The sequence below is a fragment of the Eleutherodactylus coqui genome, chromosome 4, assembly GCF_035609145.1.
Source record: "Eleutherodactylus coqui strain aEleCoq1 chromosome 4, aEleCoq1.hap1, whole genome shotgun sequence".
Classification (NCBI taxonomy): domain Eukaryota; kingdom Metazoa; phylum Chordata; class Amphibia; order Anura; family Eleutherodactylidae; genus Eleutherodactylus; species Eleutherodactylus coqui.
In genome coordinates this window covers 75,574,327-75,600,408 of record NC_089840.1, presented here as the reverse complement: position 1 = coordinate 75,600,408, position 26,082 = coordinate 75,574,327, and the positions used below count along the sequence as shown (strand labels likewise).

Genomic DNA, 26,082 nt, shown 5'->3' with positions numbered 1-26,082 from the left:
TCAAATTAATGAAGCAAGAGCCCGCATGCTTGGCCACCAATCTACTAATTTCAATGGGAGCGTCCAAGGGGACAGAGTGCTTGCGCCCCCATTGCGATGAATGCAACAGTGGCCAAGCATGCGTGTTGCTGTCCCATTCATTTGCCAGTTACTCGGGGTTACAAGACGTGTGATGAGCAGGAATGTCAGCGGCAGAACCCCCAACTGATCAGCTAATTTTTTTTACTGAATTCAGTGTGAGCTGCGTCTGCAGTACCAACCCAGACTGCGGCAATAACAGTGGCATCTACTTCCAACACTGTCCGCACTAAGAGCAAGCAGGCAGTCTGCTGTTAGTGCAGGAGACCCTAGTGGTGGACCCTCGCTGATCAACTATTGATGACCAAACTTGAGGATAGGTCACCAATAGCAGCAGTCTCAGATAACCCCTTTAAAAGAATTTTTACAACTCAGAAAACTCCTGTAAAAAGGCCAATAAGAATCTGTTCACAACAGCAGAGTGGCCCAGTCAATCATATGACATAGTATGAAAGCCATGTTTATTATAAGATGAAAAACTAGGAGGAAGGCGCAAGCTACAAGATAGAAAAGTGGCGTCATTATGCTAATTAAATGGCTTTATTAATATCCAGCTAGTGATGCAATTCGAGGCTCAAGATCTGTTTTTCAAACTACTGGAAACAAACACTGGTTGGCAGGTAAATAAGGTTTATGTTCTGCAGTGCAAGTTTATCAAACGATCATTCATTTTTGTTTTGGAGGCTGAGTGGAAGTGTCATCCGACTTCCAACAAGCTTGGAAAATAAAGAGTGGATGAAGAAAAAGCGACCTGCCCCGGTAACTCAATCCCTTCCCCATGTACCATATTGCCAAAACCCCACAACTGCCCAAATTCTTCAGCTCATCTGGGCAAAATTGGAAATTAAGCACAACAGAAAAACTAAGAGACACAAGTGGAGGAAGTAGTAGAAAGAAGAGAAAGGAACACGTCTAAAACTGAGACATGATCCTGTGATGAGCTCGCACTGCAGAACATATGCCCCGTGGTACCTGGCAACTAGTGTTGTCCCCAGTAGATTCTAAAATACTTCAACCCTGAAAAGCGCCACTTGCCAGATAGAAATAAATCCATTTTATTGTTCATCATCGCATCACTTTTCTATCAAAACAAAAGAAAAAAAACCTTCTAAATTCCACGAATTTGGTGCCTTTATACCCTATTTCACTTAAGGTGTTTAAATGTAATGATTACCGTTAAAGAAAAATCTTTAAAACGAGCAAAAGTGAATAAGGCCTCCTTCACACAGGCGTCCGGCAAAGCACCGTAAACTTTATTTCCGCTTTCAGCTGCAGCTCCATGATGAGGTGCGCTAAATGTGAAAGCTAGAACAGACTCCGCTCGAAAATTACGGCGTCCGCCAGCAGCTGTCTGAGAGGCGTTATACTGCGATTAGCGGGACATTAAAAGCGCCACGTTTATATCGCTGAAAAAAGCACCTGTGTGAGGGAGGCCTAAGGCCTCATGTCCACGGGGAAAATCAGGCCTGCTACGGATTCTCCATGGAGAATCCGGAGCGCATCCCTCCTGCCCCGCAGACATGAGGCATTAAAATAAGAATAAACTCACCTGCTGCGGGCTGTGCGTGTCTTCCCTTCTTCGCGGCCAGATCTTCTTTCTTCGGCCTGGCGGATGTGCTCGGCACACCGGCTGCGTGTCACGCGCATGCGCCGGGCACATCCGCCGGGCCGAAGAAAGAAGATCCGGCCACGAAGAAGGGAAGAACCGCATCGTCCGGAGCAGGTGAGTTTAATTCTGGTACGGGTCTCCCGCGGATCCGGACGGCTTCCATAGAAGCCTGCAGGAGCCGTCCCCACAGGAGACCTGCACAAAAATGGAGCATATCCATTTTTTTCCATGCTCCAGAATTTTTTTAATTCACTTTTATTGACTATCCGTGGGTATTTATCTATGGGGTGCGGATCCACTGCAGATTTTAATTCTTCTTTTCCCCTTGGTCATGAGGCCTAACTGTTCGGTATAAAATGCAAGCTAACAACTGAACGACAATCAGAATTTTTTTTTTAGCGTTCAGTTTCAGCGGGGCCAAAATCATTGTTGCATCGTTTAAACGCTCCCGCTTAGCGTTTCCCAGAGGATTGTGGAGCATTGAACGATTCTCAACGATGATCTCCCTGTCTAAACAGACAGCACATGTGCGAGCGAGTTGGTGAAGCATCACTGGCGCATTCACGTGAAAATCGGCTCGTCTAAAAGTGGCATTAGACGTGTCACTAGGATGGCAGCAGCTGTACCGCAAGTTTGGTTAGGCACATTATTGTCCTGCCCCATCCTTCTCACACATACTATTAAACTGCACAAGAATCCCGATAGTGAAAACTAAATTGAAGGTTTCGTTGTGTCCGGTTATGCGGCTGTGAATTTCACGCCCGCATAACGGGACTAAGGCCTCATGTCCACTAGGAAATTTGGGCCCGCGCGGATTATCCATTCAGAATCCCACAGCGAGTCCCTTCTTTCCTGTGGGCATGAGGCCCGAAAATTGATTTCTCTTACATGTCCGTCGCGGCCGGATCTTTTTTCTTTGGCCTGGCAGATGTGCGTGGCACGCCGGAAGCATGCTGCGCGCATGCACCATGTACTCTTTTTTTTTTTTAAACTCCTGCTCTCCCACAGCAGAGAGCAGATATTTAGCTGCGGGTGTACTGCGACTCCGGACGGCTTCCATGCAAGCAGGCGATTTCCCGCACGTGCAATCCGCGCGGCAGGGAAAAAGGACATCCGCAGGTATTTACTTACCTATGGCCGCAGAAACTGCGTGCGGGACACTCACGCGGATTTTTTAAATTATAATTGTCCAGTGGGCGTGAGGACTAAAACATGCCCATCTGTTTACGCTCCCAGGGCTCATTCACACAATCGTACATTGTCCTGTGTATATGCACGTTATATGTGGTGATTGGAGTGAATGAAGGTCCATTCATTTTCATTGTAGCAGTTTTTGTTGTGTATAATACATGCATAAAAACACAAAAAAAACCGCAGCATGTTTTATTTCACCACGTACTGCGCACGGACAGCGCTATTGTTCTCTACAAGTTGCATTTTAAAGGCAGTACATACACAATACATTGCACAGGTGTTGTATTTAATATGCAATGCCTCAAAATGTGCGGCATCAAGCAGCGATAGCCGCCCAGTAAGCGGTACAACGCTGTGTAATACACGTAGCGGTTTATGCATACGGCCGTGTGAAGGAGCCTTACATGAGGAGTGAAAATAGCGCAGCTTTTATGCACCAGAACGATTTACAGCTCTGCGAATGGATCCTTAATAGGGTCTGATGGGCCCCACTGTTTGGCTGGGCAGAGGCGTGTGGCACGCGGTATTACCACATCCGAGAGAACCTGCGGTAGAACGACGCAGACGGGAACAGAAACGGGCAGAAATAATAGCTAATGGACCCGAGATACTTACAAGGACCTGCAGGATGGGCTTGGAGGACTCATCTCCCTTCAAGATGGCCTGTAACACAACACAACTTCAGTAAAGTCACTCAGAAAGTTCTACTTCACCACAATACTGTGTGATATCTGCTATATAATAACCAGGAGCACTGGATGGCGACTACAGCTATTATATATAATGACACACTACCATATGGAGTCCTCACTCACCGCTATGGCCCCTTCACTCAGCTTGGGCAGCGCCATCCCGACCCCGTATACACCGTAGCCGCACACACAGCAGATATGCCCGGGCAAGTGTCTCACTCTGCGCGCGCAGTTTCGCCCCTCAGTTGCCTGGCGCCAAATCCCACGTCCAGTCACGTTAGGACTGACAGGAACGTGAGGGCGGGACGGAGGGTACTGGTTCCTCCATCTTTGTTATGGGCAGAATCAACCTTTACACGGTCAGAGTTATGACGAGGCGTGCAGGGATTCGCTTCAGACTTGCCAGTAGTAAAGATGGCGGCGACCAGATAACCGGTCAGCGTGTGTTGCTTCTCAGTCTATTGCAGAAAGCGCTGCGCCAAACTAACCACGTGACCAGCTGAAAGGAGCGGGAAAACGTGAGTGAGGGGAGGGCGCGCGGCTGATTGCTGTGGGGACGGTATATACTAGTGTGTTGTGTGTGGCACAGGTAGATAGTATAAGCATGGTTAGCTGGCAAAGGGGTTTTACTGTCACAGCAAATAAAAAGGAGCCCAATAAACCCAAAGCACCTGTTCTTTCTTATGAGCGTGCAAATGGCACCCATAAACTCTGCTAAATATAAGGGGGTCTGTCTGGTCTCCGTGCAACTGCTGTCGTTTTTACAGACACTTGTGTAATACGCTGCCTGATTTGGCGCAGCGTGGTGTATCAGATCAGATCAGTGTGGCAGCTCTAAATGGAGACTCCAATGTGAACTGGCCCTTATCCATTGTATAATGGAAAGCTCTACAATGTTTCCGCCATGCGTTATCCACTTCTCAAGATCTCTGCTTGCTGTTCTTCAATAGAAACCGCCATTGATTCCGTTAACTGGTTAAATGGGTTGTGGCATCCCCTCCCATGACCCAGCGGCTTCGACACCCAGCATGGATGGCCACTGGGAGTTAGGTGCCGCTCCACCGGGTCCTGATTGCCCACATGACTTCTGGTGGTTGCCTACGCCGGGGGGTCGTGGAGCCGGTCAGCGGGGACCCGGGGGGAAGGTGGAGACAAGTGAGTACGCTCTGTTTTGTTTTATAACATACCCGCCGTTAAAAAAATATTTTTGCAATGACACAACCCCTTTTAAAGAGGTTCTGTTCTCTCCTAAGAGCCCCATAACCTAAAGTGATGAGCTCACAGTAGTCCTAGGGATGCGTATAGCAGCAAAATGCACGCCTAAGTCCTCAGGATGCATGGAGCAGCAAAATGTGCACCTAAGTAGTCGTCGGAATGCATAGAGCAGAAAAATGCACACCCAAGTAGTCCTAGGGATGCGTATAGCAGCAAAATGCGCGTCCAAGTAGTCTTAGGCTAGGGTCACAGAGGGCGGATTTTCGTCGGAAATCTCGCGGTTTGGCCGCAGCAAAAACCGCGAGATTTCCGCCGGGAGAACCGCCGCGGCTTTGAAGCGGCCCGGCCGCGCTGCGGCCGGCGCTCCCATAGAGGAGAGCGCGGCCGCAGCGAAGAATGGACATGCTGCTTCTTTTGAAACCGCGGCTACAGCCGCCGCAGCCGCGGTTTCAACCTGATTTACCGCAGCGGATTAGCCGTCCCGTGTGGACGAGATTTCTGAGAAATCTCATCCACATGGCTGGCTAATCCCGGGATTAGCAGCCGCGGGCGGTTTTGCCGCGGGCGGATCTGCTGCGGCAAAACCGCGGCAAATCCGCCCTGTGTGACCCTAGCCTTAGGGATGCGTATAGCAGCAAAATGCACACCTAAGTAGTTCTAGGGATGCGTATAGCAGCAAAATGCGTGCCCAAGTAGTCCTAGGGATACGTATAGCAGCAAAATGCGTGCCTAAGTAGTCCTAGGGATACGTATAGCAGCAAAATGCATGTCCAAGTAGTCCTAGGGATACGTATAGCAGCAAAATGCGTGCCTAAGTAGTCTTAGGGATGCGTATAGCAGCAAAATGCACGCCCAAGTAGTCCTAGGGATGCGTATAGCGGCAAAATGCATGTCCAAGTAGTCTTAGGGATGCGTATAGCAGCAAAATGCGTGCCTAAGTAGTCTTAGGGATGCGTATAGCAGCAAAATGCGTGCCTAAGTAGTCTTAGGGATGCGTATAGCAGCAAAATGCGTGCCTAAGTAGTCTTAGGGATGCGTATAGCAGCAAAATGCACGCCCAAGTAGTCCTAGGGATGCGTATAGCGGCAAAATGCATGTCCAAGTAGTCTTAGGGATGCGTATAGCAGCAAAATGCGTGCCTAAGTAGTCTTAGGGATGCGTATAGCAGCAAAATGCGTGCCTAAGTAGTCTTAGGGATGCGTATAGCAGCAAAATGCACGCCCAAGTAGTCCTAGGGATGCGTATAGCGGCAAAATGCATGTCCAAGTAGTCTTAGGGATGCGTATAGCAGCAAAATGCGTGCCTAAGTAGTCTTAGGGATGCGTATAGCAGCAAAATGCGTGCCTAAGTAGTCTTAGGGATGCGTATAGCAGCAAAATGCGTGCCTAAGTAGTCTTAGGGATGCGTATAGCAGCAAAATGCACGCCCAAGTAGTCCTAGGGATGCGTATAGCAGCAAAATGCGTGCCTAAGTAGTCTTAGGGATGCGTATAGCAGCAAAATGCGTGCCTAAGTAGTCTTAGGGATGCGTATAGCAGCAAAATGCGTGCCTAAGTAGTCCTAGGGATACGTATAGCAGCAAAATGCGTGCCTAAGTAGTCCTAGGGATACGTATAGCAGCAAAACGCATGCCCAAGTAGTCCTAGGGATGCGTATAGCAGCAAAATGCACGCCTAAGTAGTCCTAGGGATGCGTATAGCAGCAAAATGCGTGCCTAAGTAGTCCTAGGGATGCGTATAGCAGCAAAATGCGTGCCTAAGTAGTCCTAGAGATGCGTATAGCAGCAAAATGCGTGCCTAAGTAGTCCTAGGGATGCGTATAGCAGCAAAATGCGTGCCCAAGTAGTCCTAGGGATGCGTATAGCAGCAAAATGCGTGCCTAAGTAGTCCTAGGGATGTGTATAGCAAAAAAACACCTAGAAGAGCCCGTTACTTAGACGCACCAATACGCAGGTTTCCTGTGTATTTATGCAGGTCCATTGACTTTAATGGCTTATTTCGACACATTTTACACATCAAAATAAGGCATGCGGCATATTTTTTCATGCAACCGAAAGTCGCTTGAAAAATACGCATATGTGAGAGAACCTATTGAAATCAAAGGGTTCTATGCATCTCCTATTGATGTACAGTGTGACATCTGATGCGACACCCAAGGCACGTAAAGGCCTATTTACACGGAGCGATGATCTCTCAAAAATCGCTAAAAAGCGATCGTTTGAGTGATAATCGTTGCGTCTAAACCCGCGGCCATCGTGCACTTTTCGTGCACCGCTAGTTAATCGTTAAATTCAGTCCAACCTAAAAATCGGTGTGCAGCCTTATCAGCAGTTCTCCGCGGGTAGTGCTGATAGCATTGTTGCCCATCAGAGAACAAAGGAGCTGAAAGCAGATAAGCGCCCTCCGGGTATTAACTGCTTTCAGCTAAGGCTTCATTTGCACACTAAATTGCTATTAAGTAGCTGAGTAGCTACTTAATAGTTTATGCAATATGATCACTTAAAGCTGTCACTCACACTGTCGTTTGAGCGATCATCGCTCTGTGTAAATGGGCCTTAAGAAATTAATTTATTAGTGTCGACACTGGGACACAGGGACATTTTCATGTCCAAATTTCTGTACCCCATAAAGAAGGGTTGCACAGAATTATATACAAAGCAGGCTGTCTCACTAGATGTTAACACTATTGGTTGGCTGTCATCTTTTACATTAACAGCATAACAACTGCAGATATGCCTTTTGACGACCTCCCGAGCTAGACCTTATTCCACATGGCCGTGAAAAGACGGCCTCACTGTCGAATAGAGCCACGGGCCCGGGGGTGTCACAACTCCAGGCTATGGCAATCTGGAGCACACACTGAGGGCTGCGGTCCCCGGTCACGTGATCGCCGTTACCCAATGAATAATGACGATCACATAAAGGTTAAAAAAAAGTTGAAGTTTAATCTCCCCTCATCGATGTGATCGGTGAGGGGAGATGAAACTTCTTACCGGAGACCTCCACATTTGAACCCCGTTATCCTCCTCCACAGACCTTCCCCGGCTTCTGCGCATGTGCCAGCCGGAAAATTGCAGACATATGCGCCTGACCTGGGGAGCGCCCGGAAAACGTAAAATGCCTGGAGCAGTGAACGGTAGTCTCGAGCGGTCCCTGGTCATGTGATAAGAAGGTAGCGATCTACCTTAGGCAGGTCTTACACGACCGGATGGAAATTGCGGATTCCGAATATGTATGATCTGCGGTAATGCACGGATCAATCAAATGCATTGAATGACACAATTCCGCTCACATTAGCAGGTCGGAATTACGTAACCCATTCGCAGAAAATGGGAAGCAGCATGTTCTATTTTACCGCAGATATCCACAACATAGAGCCCATTGTGTTCCATGGTCGCGGATATACCCGCAGCCCATACGCAACTACATTGTGTACGGGCTGCGGGTACCCGCGTCATCGCTAAGCGACGGTGCAGGAAATACAAACAAGAAAAGGTGTACTGCGCATGACCGCCCGTGTAAGTATGCAGTTATGTGCAGTACATTATGCAGCCGTACGCAGGGCCACGGCCGGGCTCACAGCTGGGATCCGCTGTGGGCCTCCGCATGCAGATCCCACATTCGCCTGTGTGAGCCCGGCGTTATTCAGACCGCTACCTGTAATTCGTAATTTACAAGAAGCCCCGGGAACGCTCGCCTTCATGCAGTTCCAGGAGCAGCTTGTTGAGCGCCTTCTGTGTGAGACCGCCGCACCTCAGCGAGCTTACGGAGACTCACAGAGCGCCACGTTTTACACCCCATACCCGCTACTGAGGTCACAAAATACCCCCCAAAAAAGATGAGAGGAGGGGGGATACCCGGTTTTATTGCCCCATGTGCCCATCCCAACCAGCCTCCATAATTACCCCTGTCTTCGGACATACCACACAGTTTACATTTATTATTTTTATCTAAGATTTAGGGAACGCCAAAAAGGAGGGGGGGGGGGGGGATTATTTTTAGGAAGTCAATTTTTTTTCTGCACAAGTGTGCAATGGGGCCTGGAATGTATTCAGTTGTGCCCTGAAATCCAACGGGTGTTCCCTCCATTATAGGCCTCCATTTTGGGATCCATTTTGGGGTAAAAGTCTTCATTTATATGTGTGCTGTACAAAAAAATGTTTTAAAATGACAATCGTAATTTTTCCTTCTGCTTAGATTCATTCAAAAACAGTGTGGTCAAAATACGCAGTACACCCCTAGACGAATTTGTTAAGGGGGCTAGTTTTCAAAATGGGGTCATTTGTTGGGGTTCTCTGTTGTTTTGGCAGCTCAAGGGCTCTACAATGCTAACGCCTCTCAGCACTCCTCTAAATCCAAAATGGCCAAACACAAAGTTACATCAAATCAGCAGGACAAATACATTAATCCATCATGCAATGTTTTTCGGAGGTCAAAACACCCCCTCCTTTCTCAAGGAATTACCTTCCCAGAATAAACAGCAGGTATAAATATAAAATCCTTAGCCACATACTAATTAGTGTACTTTGCCATGTGCGCCTTCACTGGCTGCTAAAACCATAAACTTGGTTTGGCATATGTGTGCATTACACCCCACGGTGCTTCTGGTTGACTTGGGCTCCATTGAATGCACTTTCACATGTTTCTTCGGGCCAGTGTGCGTTCTGTTGCACTCTATGTGCGCTTCAGTGAACTTCACTTCCAACCATGCGACTAATAATAATCTTTATTTGTTTAGCACCAACTTAGTCCACAGCACTTTCAAGGCACATAGGGGAACACAAACAAGAAAATTACATGTGGTATACAATTATTTGGAGAGAGACTGGGTGGGGGTGGTTCAGGAGGGGCAGGAGAGAAGACACGGGGGGGGCACAAAACAGTACGAAAATCACATATGGTATTTAATTATTAGGAAACAGAACAGAGACAGAAGATGTATATGATAGGCAAAGTGGAAGGTGTGGGGAGTCATAGGAAGGGGCAGGGGGCATGTTGTATGGGGGTGGGGGCTGGGCTATTGGATCAGGAGATTTGGTATGCTTCCCTGAAAAGGTACGTTTTTAACGCGCATCTGAAGTTCCATACGTCGGGGATTGTCCGGATGTTTTTGGGTAGTGCGTATCAGAGGACCAGTGCTGCTCTAGAGAGGTCCTGGAGGTGAGCATGTGAGGATCGAAATATAGGTGCATTTAATCCCAATGTGTTGACTGATCAGAGTGTACGCACAGGAGGGAGTTATGTGTGGCGGCGCGGCGCCATTGAGAGCTTTGTGGGTGAGGAGTTTGAATTTAGTTCAGTAATGGATGGACAGCCAGTGCAGTGACTGGCATAGTGCGGAGGCATCTGGGAAACGGCTGGAAAATGAGTCTAGCTGCTGCATTTAGTATGGATTGAAGAGGGGAGAGTTTGGTGCTGGGCAGGCTAGTGAGCAGTGAGTTACAGTAATTGAGTCGTGAATGGATGAGGACAACAACACGTGTCTTTAGCGTGTCCGTAGTTAGGAACGGATGAATTTTAGCAATATTTCTAAGGTGCAGGTGGCATGTTCAGGCCAGGGATTGGATGTCGGGGGGTGAAGGAGAGGTTGGAGTGCAGTGCGACCCCCAAGACAACGGACATGCTGTTTGGGGGTTATTATGATGCCAGACACTGGAATGGAGATGTTGAGGGGAGGTCGGTTGGAAAGCTGAAAGACGAGAAGGTCAATTTTAGTGAGGTTAAGTTCGGGAGAAAGGGAGGACATGGTGTTAGAGACATTGGACAGACAGTCGATTATATTTTCAAGGAATGGTTCAGAGATGTTGTGGAAAGTGGTGTATAGCTGGGTGTCATCAGTGTAGAGATTGTATTAAGGCCGAATTTGTGGATGGTTTGTCCAGTTGGGGCTGTGTAGATAGAAAAGAAGAGGGGACCGAGCCCTGGGGGACCGCAACAGCGAGAGGAAGTGGAGGGGAGGTAGAGCTATCGAAGGAGACGCTGAAAGAGCGGTCAGAGAGGTAGGAGGAGAACCAGGAGCGAGCAGTGTCCTTTAGGCTGGTAAAGTGGAGCATAGTGTACCATCTCTAGCTTGGATGTAAGATGTGATATGGGCGGCGTACAGGTTCTGTATGGCATCCTGCAGTATATAGCTCCACATTTGCTGTAACAGATCTTCTAGATCACGCAAATCCTAAGCTGTAGAAGTCGGAGTCCTAGATGGTCCCATACATGTTCTCTTAGCAAAAAATATGGCAATCAGGCAGCCACAGAACTGTGACAATGTTGTGGAGACACTCCTGTGACCTCCTTGTGTGGGCGGCTGAGCATTATCCTGCTGGAACATGCCTCTTAGAAGTCCTGAGCTGAGCTGTTATTGTCCCTCGTATCACTACTAGGGGTGACTGACTCTTGTATGTGATGACTCCCAGACCACCACACCAGCAGGGGGCAGTGTGCCGCTCTACAGCAAAGGCAGGATTGAGCCGCTCACTCCTAGGTCTCCAAACACCAATACGGCCGTTGTCCGTGCCCAAACTAAACCTGGATTTGTCATTGAAGACAACCTGGTTCTACTCCATAGCAGTTCCGTTTCATCATTCGCAACACCAACTGCAAACAGAAATGATGGTGGGTGGGTGTCAAAGGCCATACACGTAATGAGCGCTATGAGACCAAATGTCCTTCAGCCAAGCGCCTCAAAATAGTGCTGACAGACACAGAGGTCTGTAATGATGGTGCCACCTGTTTCTGGATGGCGGACTAGGAAACAATTGGATCTGCTGGTGCTTGTCCTATTATTAAACAATCCTCTGTACTGGTGGTCTGTCGGGTGTGTCCTGAGCCCGGTCACCTTGTGTGCCCTCACGCATCCACTGGTGCCAACACCTTCTGACAGTGTGGTCAGAACAGTTCAAGTGGGGACATTTCATTAATACGACCATCCAGCTTCTTGCATTCCAATAATGCGCCCCTCTCAACCTTTATTAACGGGGTGAAATCTCTTCTCGGCGTCGTAGAGGCGTCTAGTGGTCAACCAGCTCTACACAAGTGGGAAAAGAGGTCATTACACACAAGGAGCTTCTGAGAGCCTTTTTATAGTCCAAGGGTGGAACTGCTTTAAGGGTTTGAAATGGAAAGACCGTTCATCTAATCACCCCACAACAATAAGCATTTGCATATCTGCCTAAAGGCCCATTTGGACGCAACGATTAGGGCTCAGAACATGTCTTTTGAGCGATAATCGTTGTGTCATTTACAGCGCAAGATGATTGCTCAAACGTTAAGCGATCACCTTGCGCTCCGGGCGGGGTATGCAGAAGACAAGCAGGGCCGCTTGTCTTCTGCATCCAGCTGTTCTCTGCTCAGAGCGCCCCGCTGTTATACAGCTGAGCGGGGTATGGAGAACAAAGCTGTAGCGCTCTGTTCTTCATATCCAGCCTGTGATCAGGGAGTGGGATACAGCTGAAACAATAGTATCAGCTGTATCCCGCTGTGAATCCCTGATAAGGATCATTGTGGTCCTTCAGCAGGCTGAAAGACAACTATGAGTGACGGCTTAACAAAAAGTGTGCGATGTAAGTCTAGTTACACACAACGATTATCGCTCAAAAGATGGATTTTGAGCGATAATCGTTGTCTAAATGGTCTTTAAGAGGTAGCTGCATGCAAAATGACCAATCCTCCTTGAGGCAAAACTTTTGACAAATAAAGTATACATAATATATATAAGGTTTTATAGACATATGCGTAAAGCCTCATTCCCATGACCGTCGCAGAAAAGGCCCGCGGATTTACGCCGCGGAAGTACTGCGTTGTTAAACAAAACGCACCAGCTAGTGATCGCGGAAAAATGCGAATTTTTCACATTCTCCATGAATACTGTATTAATGGAGACCTCCCACGATGTAAATCCGCGGAAAATAGAACGTGCCGCGATTTATTTCCCGCTGCGGAAATCCGCGATAAAATTACGCATGTCGGCATTGGCTTTCAGAAAAGCTATTAGGTTCAATTGAACCTAATGACTGCAGAATTCCGCCACAGATTTATGCCGCAGGAATGGTGGTAGAAATACATTCGTGGGCATTTGGCCTAAATCTGTATGAATTAAATAACATGTGTTTGTGTATAAACGGGTAAGTGGGAAAAAATGGGTGAGTTTAGATTAGGGAATACGGTAGGCCTCCCTAAAAAAGCTGTGTTTTTAGGACACACTTAACCCCTTCTATCTATATGATGTAAGGGTACATCATGGCAGCGGGGTACTTCCTGCAACTGGACGTACCCTTACGTCATGTGGATAGCGCGAGATCAGAAGCGATCTTGCGCTATCCAGCAGTGGGAGCCGGCTGTCAGTGATAGCCAGCCTCACGCTGCAACAGCAGGCGTGCATCGGAGATGTGCCCCCCTGTTAACCCCTTCCCTGCCGCGATCAATGTAGATAGTGGCATTGGAAGGGTTCACAGAGTGAACGCGCTCCCTCTGTGAAGTTGCCGGGCTCTCACGATATAATCTAAGAGAGCCCGGCTGGTTGCCATGGCAACAGGACACCAGGACGTCCTGTATTGCCATTGCCTATAATCGCTGTAGTAAGTGATAAGGGATTGCAGTAGAGTAGTCTTGCAATGCCTTATCATAGCGATCAGAGCTGGTATGGTGTAAATCCCTCAGAGGGACACAAATGGTGTAAAACAAAAAAAAAGATCAAAATATTAACAAAAAAAACTTTTGGTGGCTTTTTCTCATATTAGCATGCAAAAAAGCGCATATTTGGTATTGTCGTGTCCGTAACGACACGTACAACAAGTTGAACATGCTTTTTATCCTGCACGGCAAAAAGCGTTAAAAAGACGCAAAAAAAACTGAGTCAAAATGCTGATTTTTAGCGTTTTGCCTCCCAAAAAACGCAATAAAAGTGATCAAAAAAGCCATATATACCCCAAAATGGTAACAATAAAAACTACAGCTCGTCTCGCAAAAAATAAGCCCCCACAGAGCTCCGTCCATGAAAAAATGTTAAAAATTATAGGACTTTAAATGCAGCGATTTTAGAAAAAAAATTTTCCCCAAAAAGGGTTTTTATTGCAAAACAGTGGAAGAACCTAAAAAATATAAGAATTTTGGTATCCTTGTAACCGTACCGACCCGCAGAAAAAATGTATTGTGTCATTTATGCTGCATAATTAACTCCTAAAAAAAAACAAAAAACAAATCTATGGCAGAATTGATGCGTTTTCTCTCCCTGCGACCATAAACAAAATAATAAAAGTTTTACAATATAGTCAATGTGCCCAAAAATGGCACTAATAAAAACTACAGTTCGCCACGCAAAAAACAAGCCCTTATACGGCCGCGTCAACAGAAAAATAAAAACGTTATGACTTTTGAAAAATGGAGATGAAACTACCCCCAAAAAATCCATCCTTAAGCCCAAAATAGGCCGTGTCATTAAGGGGTTAAATCTATGGAATTAATCTGATTGTCTGGGGGTAACATATTGCTGAGAACTGGTGTGGAAAAATCTTGGAGGTGGGAGGTTCGGTTTCAAGATGAAATTTATATGAGAACACGGACATTTTACATGTTTGTAAATCATAGTACATGATCACAGGCGCCATGCTGACATGAGTGCCCATCGGTACTCTATGATCACGTCCATCGGTACTCTATGATCACGTCCATCGGTACTCTATGATCACGTCCATCGGTACTCTATGATCACGTCCATCGGTACTCTATGATCACGTTTTAGGGCTCAGATGGAATGATAAAGACTCTCACCCAATTATGTAAAGCACCCTAAGGGCTCCCACACACTTGCCTTTTTTGTTAGCACGATTGTCAATGGGACTTTCTAATGTTAAAAATGCAACGCACAAAAAACGCAAGTGTGTGGGAGCCCTTAGGTGCTCAGTCACTATTGAGGAGGTTTTCCAGGGTTTTCCTTTAACCAACTGGCCATGCAGAAAAATAATAAAATTGTGTATATTCACCCATCCAGGATCCCTGCATTGTAGCTCCAGCGCCACATCTGCAATATCCCTAGGTAAACTGTTGAAAAGTTGCAATCATTCTGTGTGGAACATCATAGACTGACTGCAGCCAGTCACAGGCCACAGCAGTTGTACCCCTTTAATGTTGTAGTCCTGCTTTTTCCAGGTTTTTGGCAGTGGAGCAGAGTTGTCGATAAATCCCTCGTGTTTTCTGACTCTGTCCCAATCTACACAGCAGAGCTTATATTGTGCTCAAGGAAGCCATGTGAAAATGACTATATATTTTAACATGAATTGTGATGAAAGAATGTCAAGTAATTAAAAAAAAAAGTTAATGATAAAATCCTGATTTAAATAACGTCAGTATTGAAGCATATAAACAAAAGTGCTATATTGCAATTGTTCTTTGTGTGCAGCTCCAAATTACTTTGCGTTGCTGATGGAGCTCCCTGTTGCGGACTGGCAAGACTATGCATGTCGCAAGTGGTCGCAGTTATCCTCACTTGAAAAGGGAAAGTTTTCTGCAGCATCAGATCTGAAAGAGAGCTTCAATGCTTGTTGGTTGCATTTCCAGTAAGTGATGATCTATACTACATAGCGGCAAAAAGAAAGACCCAGCACATGTCCAGGTTCAAGAATTCTAAAACAAAAATGATTAGTTTTTTGGGTTTTTTTTTACAGCACAGCATTCACAAAATGTAATACATTTTTTGTAGTTAAAAAATGCACACACGCACACACACACATATTTAAAAAATGTTCTTCAAACATTTTATTAAGCTTTTTTTTTGCCTCACTAAAGGACTTTACTGTGCTATAGCTTGAATAATACACTGCAATACTTCTGTACTGCGCTGCATTGTGCCTGTCAGCATTATCCTATTAAGGGTGCATTCAGACGACGGTATATCAGCTGGGTTTTCACACCCAGCCGATATACAGCGTCTCTCTCTGCAGGGGGAGGAGGCTGGAAGAGCCAGGAGCAGTGCGTGAAAACCCAGCCGATATACGGTCGTCTGAATGCAGCCTAAGGCTGAGATAAATATTTTCTTGGTAGTTAACTTAGCCTCTGGCTGCCTTAACAACCTGCTGGTACTGCATGGTCGTGTTGCGTGGGCACCGATAGTTATGTAATTCCACTGTCAAACCCCTTAGATACCCCAGTCATAATTAACCACGGCATCTGAGGGGTTAGATAGTCGCCAACCCCACTCATTGCGGAAAAGTGTCAGCTGTAATATATAACATCGTTACATATGGAGCAGGCTTAGCTCCTTAGCCCACTTCATACATTCACTAAGACGTCTGTGTCAGTATATTTCGGAAAAGGCGTCAATCATAGCATGCTTAAAGGGATTTTCCTCTTTTATGTATGCAATGCTTACAGTATAACTGTCCTTATAAATGTATTTATTTTTTTTTTATGTAAAGTATAAGTGATTTAAAGACTTTTTGCAATATGTTTTATTACTTGATTCAAGCTGCCTTTAATAGAAAATGTCTGTGGATGTGCTGCCCCTGTACCTATTCAGCTCTGCGGCTGAAGACCCCTTGCTACAGAAATCCGTATTCAGCTGCATGGAATTTTCATAATTGCATTAATACCAAACACTTTTTGGGATCTCATTGTTTTCACACCTGCTTATTGGACTATAAATGTGATACAGGTAAAATATGGGGATCATGTTTTAATACTTTCTTGTTTTATTAAGCCCCATCAGTGAATTAAATATTGTACCATTCATCTTCCTCTATACATTATTGAGATATCAAAATGACATCCAGATATATATTCTTGTGTTTTTGTATCGATCTGTCTTTATTAAATAAGTTATGTAAAAATCAGATAAAAGCAGCAAACTTGGAGACAGAGAGACTTAGGACTCATGTCCACGGGGAAAATCAGGCCCGCTACGGATTCTCCATGGAGAATCCGTAGCGGGTCCCTCCTGCCCCACGGACATGAGCGCTGAAAATAAGAATAAACGTACCCGCAGCGGACCGGGCAGGTCTTCTCTTCTTCACGGCCGGATCTTCTTTCTTTGGCCGGTGTATGTACTTGGCACGCCGGCAACGTGCCGCTCACATGCGCCGGGCGCATCCGCCGGGCCGGGGTAAGAAGATCCGGCCGTGAAGAAGAGAAGACATGCCCAGTCCGCTGCGGGTAAGTTATTCTTATTTTAGGTCTCCGGACTGCTTCCATAGGCTTCAATAGAAGCCTGCGGGAGACCCTCACGAAAATGGAGCATGTCATGTTTTTTTCCATGCTGCATTTTTTTTAAATTCACTTTTATTGACCATCCGCGGGTATTTATCTACCCGCGGGTGGTCGATGCATCCCTATGGGGTGCGGATCCGCATGCGGGTGATCCGCTGCGGATTTAAAATCATATTTTGCCCGTGGACATGAGGCCTTATGCATCTTCTACACGGGCGACAGCGATATCGTCGCGAAAAAATTGTAGCAATATCACATCTGTGTTCTTTGTGATTTTGTGTCGCTACAAAGTCGCATGACTTTGTAGCGCTCTTTTGCTGGGATTTTCAGAGGGGGCTTGAAATGTAAGGCCTATCCTGAAAATAAGCCATTGCTGCATTCAAAAAATTAAAAAACTCAGCTCAGCTCAGCCAATCACTGCAGCGCTCGATGAACCAATCAGAGCCAGCGATTTCTGAAGGCTGGGTTTTTAAACCTCTAATCCAGGAAGTGCTGACAGAAGACTGCATACAAGTGCGGCGGAGCGGAGAGCGGCTGTTAGGTGATATATTGTTTTTTAATTTTTTTTAATGCAGATAGGGCTCAGTTTAGGGACAAGCAGTAGAACTTCCTATTGTAAAAGTTGCATTGCACTGCACGAAAACCGCATTTTCGTGCGATTCGATGTAACAGAGAGGAAGGCTTCATAGGAAAACATGGGCTACAAAACATTGCAAATCGCAACAATATTTAGCAACCCGCAATTTTTTTCTCTCACAATTTAGGAGTCTACAAAAGATTGCTAATGTGAAGGAACCCATTGGAAAGCATGGGCTTTACATACATGCGATTTGTAGCACTATCGCATCACAAGAAAATACAGCGATTTTGTTGCCCGTGTGAAAGCGGCCTTATTGCCGAGGAGAGTTAAACCAACCCTAAACTGTTCTTCAACTATATAAATAATAAAAAGATTAATACTGAAAGTCTTTTCCCTGTAATAAATAATGTAGGAAAAATTGTAGAGGTTGATGAGGAGAAAGCAAATCTAATAAATAGCTTTTTCTCCAATGTTTTTATGTTTGTTTTTTTTTTAACTCCCATGCTTCTGTATGGAGCCTCCTTTTTATCACATCGCAAAGCACAAACTTGCGTAAAAGCCGCGGATTGCCGAGGTCATTTAAAATCTCCCTGCTGAAGAGCCTGGAAATTTCAAGGGGGGGCCGCAGTATGCAGTCTCTGATCACGTGATCGCTGTTATCCAATGGAAAACGACTATCATGTAAAAGTAAAAAAAAGTTAAAGTTTCACCTCCTGTCATGGATCTGATGCGTGTGGGAAGGTGAAATTACTTACCTAAGGCTTCCGGCAATGTCCCCTGGGATATTTATCCATGGACCTTTCCCTAGCTTCGGCGCATGTGGCCATCGGCGAACCCAAGCGCAGAAGCTGGGGAGGGCCCAAGAAATTTGAAATCTCCTGGCTACTAAAGGTAGCCAAGAGCCTGGAGCAGCGACCGGTTGGCCACGGTGAGTGTTCCCTGGGCACGTGATTGCCGTTATCCAATGAATAATGGCGATCACGTAAAAGTTTTTTTAAAAAGTTGAAGTTTAATCTCCCCTCGCCAAAGCGATTGGTGAGGGAAGATGAAACTTCTTACCGGAGGCCTCCATATCCACAAGCGGATTCCATATATGGCCGTGTGAGTCCAGCATTATTCCGATCACTATCTGTAATACGTAATTTACAAGAAGCCCCGGGAACGCTCGCCTTCCTGCAGTTCCAGGAGCAGCTTGTTGAGCGCCTTCTGTGTGAGACCACCGCACCTCAGCAAGCTTACGGAGACTCACAGAGCACTACGTTTTACTCCCCATACCTGCCGCTGGGGTCAAGAAATACCACCCAAAAAAGCATGGGAGGAGGAGGGATACCTGGTTTTATTGTCCCATGTGCCCATCCCAATTAGGCCTCCATATTTACGTAATGCTTTCAGACATAACACACAGTTGAACATTATTACCTTTATCTAAGATTTAGGGAATGCCCAAAAAAGGGGGGTGGGAGTAAGTATTTTAAGGGAGACCATTTTTTCTCCACATAAGTGTGCAATTGGTCTGCAATTTATTCAGTTGTGCCTGAAATCCAATGGCTGTTCCCTCCATTATAGGCCTAGCCGTGTGTCCTATAAGCAGATTGGGTCTACAATGGGTATATTTCTGAACACTGGACAAGCAGGGGTATCCATTTTGGGGTGAAAGTCTTCATTCATATGTGTGCTGTACAAAAAAAACTGTTTTTAAAAATACACATATGCCAAAAAATGAAAATCGCAATTTTCTCCTTCTGCTTTGCTTAGATTCATTCAAAAAATGTGGGGTCAAAATACGCACTAAACCCTAGGTGAATTCGTTAAGGAGTCTAGTTTTCAAAATGGGGTTATTTGTGGGGGTTCTTTGTTGTTTTGACCGCTCAAGGGCTCTACAAGTGGGCAATAGGGTCTGAAGCACCTTCAAGCAAAATATCTGTTCTGAAAGCCACTGGCTGCTCCTTTTGGTTTGGGCCCCGTTGTGCATAGAGACATAAGATTAGGGCCACAATGGGTATGTTTCTGAACACAAGATAAACAGGAGTAGCCATTTGGGGGTGAAAGTCTTCATTCATATGTGTGCTGTACAAAAAAAAAAGCTGTACCTCACAATGTTAATAATTATTGTTAAATTTATACGTCTCCTAAATGGTTAAAAAAATCTAACGTTTTTCCAATATGCTTCCAGAATAAAGTAAACAGATGGAAATATATAGCTCATCAAAAATTAGTACAGTATGTTTGACATATTCAGTTGAAAATGTGAAAAAGTGCAAATTGTTTCAAAATTTCCCACATTTTTCCTCTCTTAATAAATATACACAAATTCTAACGGTCTATTTTCAACACCTGCCGTGCACACTTTTTTTTTTGAACTCCTGCTTTCCTGCGGCATGGATGCAGTTACATCTGCGGGTGTGCCGCGCGACCAGACGGCTTACATAGGCTTCAACAGAAGCCACGGGAGCTATCCGTACAGGAAACCCGCTCAATATGGAGCATGCTGCGGGTGCTTTCCCATGGTCTTGTATCTCTTCCATTCTCTAATTATTGCTCCCACAGTTGATTTCTTCACACCAAGCTGCTTGTCTATTGCAGATTCAGTCTTCCCAGTCTGGTGCCGGGCTACAGTTTTGTTTCTGGTGTCCTTCGACAGCTCTTTGGTCTCCACCATAGTGGAGTTTGGAGTGTGACTGCTTGAGGTTGTGGACAGGTGTCTTTTATACTGATAACAGAGGAGCCTCTTAAAGAAGAAGTTACAGCTCTGTGAGACCCAGAAATCTTACTGGTTTGTAGGTGACCAAATACTTATTTTCCACCATAATTTGCAAATAAATTCATTAAAAATCAGACAATGTGATTTTCTGGATGTGTTTTCTCATGTTGTCTCTCATAGTTGAGGTCTACCTATGATGTCAATTACAGGCCTCTCATCTTTTTAAGTGGGAGAACTTGTACAATTGGTACAACTTGTACAACTGTTTGTAATAAATCTCAGATGCAAATCCAAGTTCTACTTTTTAGGCTTTATTAGCCCACGTTGATCTTTGGCACAAGACTCTCGATAGGCAGTTGATATCAGTCCTAAAACATTGTGTAAGAGCCTCCGATTCCTTTTTAAATTGATATATTATAAATATTTTCAATTGCTCTTATATTAGAAATGAATGCGCCCTCTTCAGCTCCTTAAAAACTTGTAACCCTCCCGTTCAGCTGTTTTGTATATTTTAGTTGTTGCATTGCTTGTATTTCAAAACACAAAGCACATAAATGGAGGGAAGCAAATAACCTACATTTATGTATTCTTTAGATCTATTTAGATCTACTTCTTGTGATCTGCGGGTCATGACTACAAGTCGCACCATGACCTGCATGGACTTCAATGAGATTACCACACAGCAATCTTTGGTCATCCAACCCATGAGAAGGCCAAAGTTACCAGGTAGCCGGGCGCGCTAGGAACATCTGTTAGACCCAATTCTATAGACAGGGGGAATTATAAACTTGAAAAGGTGCTGCTAGTTGCAATTGGCTGTAAATCGCATTCATGACCTTTATGGTCGCCATCTGGAACCCTGGCCAAAGGTATAGATAGAAAACAGTTGGGGATTTTAGAAAGAGTGTTGGGGGACACTCAATAGAGAGAGATCGAGGTGAAGATGTGGTGTTTGAGTTGGTGACACTAGTTCAGTCAGTGAGGTATGAGGAGATCCAGGCGAGGGCCAAGTTTGTGATGCCAAGGGAGGAGAGAGTTTGTAAGAAGACTGAATGATCAACTGGGTCAAAGGCAGGACAGGTCTAGAAAGAGGAGTACAGAGCAATGTTTTGAGGTTTTTGCAATTAGCAGATTCTTAGCGACTTTGGTTAGTGCTAGCATCTCTGTCTATAGGAATGCATTGGTTGCTTGAAAATATCTAAAAAATGATCACTAAAGTCAAGCACCTTGATGGAAGGGGAAGGGTGGAGTAGTCAATGAATATAAACCACTTATCTCATAATACGCATACACCTCTTGCAGTCCTGCGATATTGGTCCAACTTCCTCAGACTGATACTCATTCGACCACATGAATAGACTCGGAATCTTCCAATCTGAGACTCCTGGTCTAAAAATAGTTGGTTGTAGATCAATCTCCAGTTAAAACTACATATTTCTAGTTTTGGGTTAAATGTATTAAAAATACATATCACTGATAAGTTGTTTGGAGCCACTCGTATAGACATGAAGGAGTGCTACTGCAGGCGATATTAATTAGGATTATCAGACTGGCATAATGGTACCACTCATAAGGGATACAAGGTTCAGTACTTTATCTCCCCAGTTGCCGTGTGTTCTGTTTCAGCACTACAGAATTGCTGACCTGTTAGATGAAGAACCAACAATCCAGTCTTGCAGTAGAGGTTGAATGGTACGGGTCAGTACATCTCTGTACAGAACTTGCAGTCACCCTGATCTATCACCGATGGATCTAGGATGAGATCAGCTGTGACTTCTATTAAGGAGACTATAATGTGTTCTTTCCTGTTCGGTACACAATGCGGAGAGATGGTTTTAGATCACATGAAGAACAGTTTGGTTGCCTTTGTTGTAAATGAATAATGGTAATGCTTATGTCAAAGTCAAGCAGAGGGGATTGGGTTTGCAAGTAGCGAGGAACCGGGCATGTGTATGCACACAGTACAAGCACCTGTCTTTAATTTCTCTCTGCAGGCAGGAAGATGAGGAGGTATTAGCGAGGTTGTGCCGCGATCTGAGTGTTGGGAAAGAACCTCATGCTGTGCTATTCTACAAGGAGGAGGGAAATAAGAGGTTTGGAAGAAAACGGTACACAGCTGCAGCAGTGCTATATTCCAAGGTACAAGTGGGAAAAGTGAAATCCCTCTTTTTCTTAACTGCTAAATCCTTTTATGCCCGACCACATGATGTAGAATTACATTGAATGCTTTTAACAGCCTTCTCTTTAGTGTAATGTGTTTGGAAAGAACAATTTTGTCAGTGAGCTAAAAGGTCGAATTTTTAAGCGTTGTTACCCATAGTGAACCTTCATTTTTATTTTCAAGAGATGCATATACAATACAGCTTTTCCGTAATACATTATAGTCTCAGAAATGTATTGCATAACCACAGCATAAATGTCTGGTAGATGCAGGTCTCACCTCAGGGACCAGCACCTATCTTGAGAACTGGCCACCCTAGAACCCAACCCAGCTTGCCTCCACTGGCATTCCACTGCATCCAGGCTGCTTGAGATGGCCAGGTTGTACAGACATAGTCGACCGACTGTTCTACGCTGTTTCTGCGACTCCCATAGAAATGAATTAGTTACTGAAACAGTGGAGCACAGTGCGCTACGCAGTTTCCACATCTCTGAAGTTACATATCGGTGTGCGGTTTATACTGTGTAACTCCCATTTACTTCTATAGGAATTCCAGCAGGTACTTGGCTTATTATGTAAAACCTGTCCACCTCTTAGAGCCTGAATGCCGCGACCAACAAGAGGGGATTGTCTGAGATTGGAATTCCCATTTTAAAATTCCTAAGGACCACTTTGGCAGCTCAGTTGAGTTTGACAATGGAGCAGGCCTGAGTTTTTAATTTTATTAGCACTTTGGGAGACGTTTTCCAATACTGGTCTACCAGTTTGTGAGGATAATGCAGTATTCACAACATGTCGAGGAAGATACACACTTCTACACAACATCAGGCTTCTCATCTCAAAGTAGAAGGGGTGTGCCTTCATCCTTCCACAGGTGTGAACAAATTAGGCTGCAGTGTAAAGCATCAACGAGGGATTGAGCAGCAGTCCGAAACAAGATGTAGATTTTAGACTCGCAGATTTAGCTAAAGTGCAGTCACTGATTATGGATACTTTTGCCCTGTTGCTTTTTGGAATTTTACACTGGAGAAAATAAGTTGCAGCTAAACTACTATGCAGTATCTGATGGGGTATAGTAGATAGTGACGCAGGATTTAAGACCACAATTAGAAACCTGCCTCACCTCATTGAGTTATCACACTGCACAATAAGAAATAGTGCCTTAAAGGGGCTGCGACATAGCGTTCACTGGCTAGGAAGGAATGCTGATCTTTTGCAGAGACAGCGGGCATGCACAGTCTCTGCAAAAGCTTGGCACTCTACCTTCTAGGCTGTGAACTAGTGACGTAGCGTAGATTACCAGGAAGAAGACTGCCAGCAATGTACGTAACATCACAGGAAGCAGAGGAATCAGCCAGCTGGAAGTGAGGTATCCGTCCCCCTGGGACTTCAGGAGACAGGAGAAGTTCGACGGGGAGAGAAGATTAGGGAAGTAGACTGTCTGGGGAGGAATAGGTGAGTGTAGAATTTTTTTTTGTCAAAGACAGAACCCCTTTAAGCAAATTTGTCCATTATTAAATATACAGATACAATGAAACCTACCTTAGATGACCACTGAAAATCACATAGGGTATTTAACAAACGCAATCCTATGCAGACAGCCGCGGTTTGGCCGCGCGAAATCTCGCGCGGCAAACAAACCGCAGCATGTCCTATTTGCGAGCCCCGCACAGAAACGTCACTCACCCGTCGCCGGCTCGAGTCTGCACATGCGCCGGCTGCCCGGCAGCAGGCACATGAAAGAGCCAGAGCTGCGGGGCGCGGGTGAGTACGCGCTGCTCTCTGCAGGCGCTCCGGTCGGGTCCTGCAGCGAGAATCCTCGCCGGCGGATCCAACCTGCCCGTCTGCAGGCGGCCTAACTGTGAGGAAACGCTGCTCTGAGATCTTCTATAGAAAACAAGCCGAATCTGCAGAAATCTGCTAGCGGTCAGACAGGTTTATCTGAGCCCAGGGCACATAGAGCACTCCTTCCAGAGTGTGGACAGGCATAGGGAAATATATTCTTTCCCCACGCAGACTCCATAAAAGGAGTGTTTCTGCATCAGCGACTGTCCATGCATATTTAAGATATAACCCACGTGTTTTCAAATCATGGTCTGACGCCTCCTAGATATTGACCGGAGGGGTGGACACCACGTAGGTGGGAAGCGGCTATACTGATTAATAAAGCAGTCATAGATATAGATACCTATAAGCAGATCGTATAGAGACATTGTATGCAACTACCCCGAAAGGATATAAATACCCCTAGTGGTTTTATGAGTATATGAAACTAGGAGAATAAGAATAAATGCCTGCTGGATAATAATTATTATTAGTGTATGTAAAGGAATCACAAGACAGTAGACCAAGAGATCACGTCGTCTATGAGGTATATTGAAGTAGATAGATTCGTAATCTACCACAAAAAGATCTTCCGATGTGTCTATGGAATAGAACACCTTTCTAAATAAAAAAAGAGAAATTAGATTAAAGGTTGATCTATTGTGAATTCATAGATCTCCTGATGATCTGCCTGATGAGCAGAAGGAAACGCGTCGAGCTATGAACCAATAGGAACACTCACTATATATAAATAGAGATATAAATTACATAGCTAAAACTACAAACGGATCAATTGAACTAATTCTGAAACTCAGTGTGGGTTGTTCTCCCACCAAGAAACTATACACATACCTACCTAAGGTGGGACGAACAGAATTTGATTGTTTTGAAGGTTTCAATCTCGTACACTATTGTCTTTATAATATTTTAGGTTGATACAGATGGACTCCGAGCCCCAGGTTTTAATATATACCTAATAAAATTTAAGTTTTAACTTTATACTGTGAAAAGTTTACTTTTACGGACGCAGCGATACTAAAAATGTTTTTTTTTGTTTTATTACTTAGATTCTTTTATTTTAAAGATGGCAAAGGGTTTTATTTTTAACTTTTATTACTTTTTTTTAATATAATTAACCCCTTAATGACATGGCCTATTTTGGCGTTGAGGACCAAGCGATTTTTTTGGTATTTTTCCATCTCCATTTTTCAAAAGCCATAACTTTTTTATTTTTCCGTGGACGCGGCCGTATAAGGGCTTGTTTTTTGCGTGGCGATCTGTAGTTTTTATCGGTGCCACTTTTGGGTATATAGACAATATCGTAAAATTTTTATTTATTTTTTTTAATGATAACAGGGAGAGAAAACGCATCAATTCTGCCATAGATTTTTTTTTTTTTTACAGCGTTAATCATGCAGCATAAATGACACATTAAATTTTTTCTGCGGGTCGGTATGGTAACAACGATACCAAAATTGTTATATTTTTTTTAGGTTTTTACACTTTTTTTTGCAATAAAATCCCCTTTTTTTGGAAATCTTTTTTTTTTCTCTATAGCTGCATTCAAAGTCCTGTAACTTTTTTATTTTTCTATGTACGGAGCTCTTTAAGGGCTTATTTTTTGCGAGACGAGCTGTAGTTTTATTGGTACCATTTTGGGAAATGTACGGCTTTTTTGATCACTTTTATTGCATTTTTTGTGAGGCAAAATGCTAAAAATTAGCATTTTGCCTCTGTTTTTTAGCGTTTTTTTTTACGCTTTTTGTCGTACAAAATAAAAAGCGTGTTCAACTTTTTGTACACGTCGTTACGGACGCATCAATATCCAATATGTGGGG

General features: G+C 44.7%; 2 protein-coding genes across 3 annotated transcripts in view; one reads left to right on the top strand and one right to left on the bottom strand.

Moving 5' to 3' along the window:
* The window catches only part of RPA1 (replication protein A1), a 48,371-nt gene extending 44,524 nt beyond the window's left edge, over positions 1–3,847 (bottom strand). For both annotated transcript variants that reach the window (XM_066599689.1, XM_066599690.1), the window contains exons 1-2: positions 3,697–3,847; positions 3,497–3,544 (exon numbers count right to left, since the gene is read on the bottom strand). In XM_066599689.1, the coding sequence (XP_066455786.1) occupies positions 3,497–3,544; positions 3,697–3,732 (84 nt within the window). In that variant the 5' untranslated portion in view covers positions 3,733–3,847. The remainder of the gene's footprint in view (positions 1–3,496; positions 3,545–3,696) is intronic.
* A 151-nt stretch (positions 3,848–3,998) lies between these two features.
* The window catches only part of SMYD4 (SET and MYND domain containing 4), a 40,502-nt gene continuing 18,418 nt past the window's right edge, over positions 3,999–26,082 (top strand). The window contains exons 1-3 of the mRNA XM_066599691.1: positions 3,999–4,091; positions 15,177–15,333; positions 22,254–22,398. Coding sequence (XP_066455788.1) covers positions 15,200–15,333; positions 22,254–22,398 — 279 coding nt within the window. The 5' untranslated portion in view covers positions 3,999–4,091; positions 15,177–15,199. The remainder of the gene's footprint in view (positions 4,092–15,176; positions 15,334–22,253; positions 22,399–26,082) is intronic.